The sequence below is a fragment of the Dreissena polymorpha genome, chromosome 4 (assembly GCF_020536995.1).
Source record: "Dreissena polymorpha isolate Duluth1 chromosome 4, UMN_Dpol_1.0, whole genome shotgun sequence".
NCBI lineage: Eukaryota > Metazoa > Mollusca > Bivalvia > Myida > Dreissenidae > Dreissena > Dreissena polymorpha.
In genome coordinates, this window is record NC_068358.1 from 21,053,488 (window position 1) to 21,056,334 (window position 2,847).

The 2,847-nt window shown below is 37.1% G+C and overlaps 1 protein-coding gene across 1 annotated transcript in view; it reads left to right on the plus strand.

The window, feature by feature from the left end:
- The window catches only part of LOC127877884 (putative phosphatidate phosphatase), an 87,647-nt gene extending 85,674 nt beyond the window's left edge, over positions 1–1,973 (plus strand). The window contains exon 8 of the mRNA XM_052424202.1: positions 1,892–1,973. Coding sequence (XP_052280162.1) covers positions 1,892–1,912 — 21 coding nt within the window. The 3' untranslated portion in view covers positions 1,913–1,973. The remainder of the gene's footprint in view (positions 1–1,891) is intronic.
- The last annotated feature ends 874 nt before the right edge of the window (positions 1,974–2,847 follow it).

The following is a 2,847-nucleotide window of genomic DNA, read 5'->3' on the forward strand; positions in this document are numbered from 1 at the left end:
TTCTGTTGTAAAATACAGATAAACTGCTTTCCACTAATGTCATCAGCTAGGTACCACTTGTCATTGCTTGTTTCGCCCTTTTATACCTAGGACAAGCTCTAAGTGGCGGGCGGCAGTGTTGATCAGACACTACCCATTAGTGGGTACCCGCCAGACGTTCCGTTTGAAACAGACGAGCATCGTGTTCAAGAGAACGAGCTTGACGTAGGGATACGTAATGATGATGCAAATGATCTGGATACGATTTCTGCTATATACGATCAGCTACTTAGAAAGCAGATATCACCTGAAAGTGTGCTGACACACCCAGTTATAGAAAAGGTCAAAAGCATATACGACAGAAAACTGCAAGAGCTAAAGCAGTACCCCACACCATGTTTGTGGGTACAATATATGGAAATGATCGAAATTGAATAGCCTGCGTTTACATCTCTTCACTGAGAAAACCATCAATGGCATTAACAGTGTACAGATACATACCCTTCCACCAACATCCGCTGCAGCAAAATTCCACTCTCTTCGCGCTCATCTTCAGGCTCGAGAATGGACTCAGACTTCCGATTTGGAGCCAACTATGTGGGGCTGGAGGTTGGACAACGGACTATACGTTCCAGTTAAAACAGATATGCCACCCGCTTCAGCCAATCTACTCGCGATAGTGAGGTGTAAATGCAAATTAAACTGTGACACCCGGCGATGCTCATGCAGGAAGAATGGGCTTGAGTGTTCCGTTGCATGCAAGGAATGCAAAGGATCAAGTTGTTCAAACTGCCCCCCAAGTGACATCACTTCAGATGATTATGTATGAACAATCCGGTTGGGATCCAGGCTCATTTAGATACCCATATTATTATGCGTAGGCTCCAATTGTCCGGTTTACAGAGGTTTATATTTATCATATAGCGAATGCGCAGTCGCATTTCAATAGCTCGAACTCGATAATAAACATATTGACTATTGAGCGGTTTTTAGTATGACCCCCGTTTTATTAAAAACAGTTTGAGATAAATTTGTTCAAGCTATTGAGATTCAACTGTATGCCATTCATGTTTAAACTTGCTCTAAAGCGCGTCGCCGCTTAACTCAATAGAATTTGTAATACACACACAACGTTGCTTTGTTTAATGCTAATGAAATTCGTAAATTCGTAATAATATAGACAATCAGTTATAATTGTTAACTTTTACAAGACTATAGCCATGTTATTTGATTTTTCATGTTTGTATAATTTAATAATTCTACGATTTCCTCGTATTACAGTTGAAGATATATTATATTGATTATTGATGTATTACTGTCTTTTTGTAAACTTCTCTAATTAAATCAATGTATTGATATTATTAAACACACTGCGTAACTTTCTGTTTTGTGGCAAAAAAGCATTGTATTATGCTTATATGCTAATAAAAGTTGTTGTTGTTGTTTTCGGTACAACATTAATAGTATTGTCAAAGTTATAAGCAAATTTTAGCATTTTACATGTATTTACTCTATCTTAAGGTAACATTGTGTGATTAATTACGCTTTTTGCGGTTTGTTTTGGTTTAAAAAGTGTTTTATGCAACAAAGTGTTACTTCTCGCTGAAATAATTGTTAATTAATTAATTTCGCATGTAACATTTTGCAAGTGCAAAAAATCAAATTTGCGCTCGACCTACGGATGGCGAATTTTAATACGCGGTAGAACTTATCCTAAACCGTTCGAATATAGTTACGGCATTTCTTTTGCAATTTGTTTTAGGTTTTGGATTTTTTTCTTGTAAGTGGCCTGGACTAATAGCGCCCGTTGACTAGATGCGCGCGCGTGTAATAGTGCCCGCTAGAATGTTCGTTATTTCCAACATATGTGAAATTTTTACAAGTGTGTGTGAATGTCAGAGTTTATTTACAGGTCATCGCTGCGTCTTCATGACTACCTTATGTGCTGACCTGCCCCTGTGACCTTTCAGGGGGAATATGTGCAAGTATAACGAGTGTGTATTTTTTTTTGGGCGTAGCTGTTTAAGGTCACTTTTGACATACCTGATCTTTGTAAGTGTCCAGTAAAATTTAAATAAAATTTCCTGCGGCTAAAAACGAATGAATACTCTTCATTTATTCCATGGGCTGATTTGAGCATAGCACCAGAACATTGGAAACATGACCGCGTCTTTGTAACACTGTTTTACTGCGTGTTCAGCATGAAACAACTTTATCTCTATTGAAAAGGCTTGATAGATAGAACAGTTTTACACTCAACTCTTGACATCAATACAGTTTGTGCGTGCACCTTTTATTTTTAGAGGATTGCTAGCGCCAGAGCGTTTGTACTTAAAGGCTATGTTCTCATATTTAGCAATTATTTCCATATTCCTGTCTGTTTACTAGTATATTTAAGTTAATAAAAGTATCGTGTTTCCCTATCCTGATATTCGTTTTCGCCAAAGCATTTTAAATTGTTTTTGAATTTGAACATTTAACATGTAAAAGTATAAAGTTTTAAACAAGCCGTCGTTCCAGCAGTGGAAGAGTGGCCTCACTTTAATGCATTGCATTCCAACCCACAAGGTATCAGGGTCAGTTCGCGGCCAGTAAAATAATCGTTATGTAGTATCGATGCTATCGCGTGAACTAGGTGAACTGGTAAGTGAAGATATTCAGCAATATAATTATGACATGTCAATAATAGATTCTTAATGTGTTTTCAACAATACCATGATGAATATTATTTTTGATTAATTTAACAAGAATTATTCCACCATATTGACTACTGTATTAAGCATGAGCGAGATGATTCTCGATACTGTTAATAATCGAATCAAATCACAATGCCCGACAAACCACTTAAACAGGTTTGTTCGAAGAACG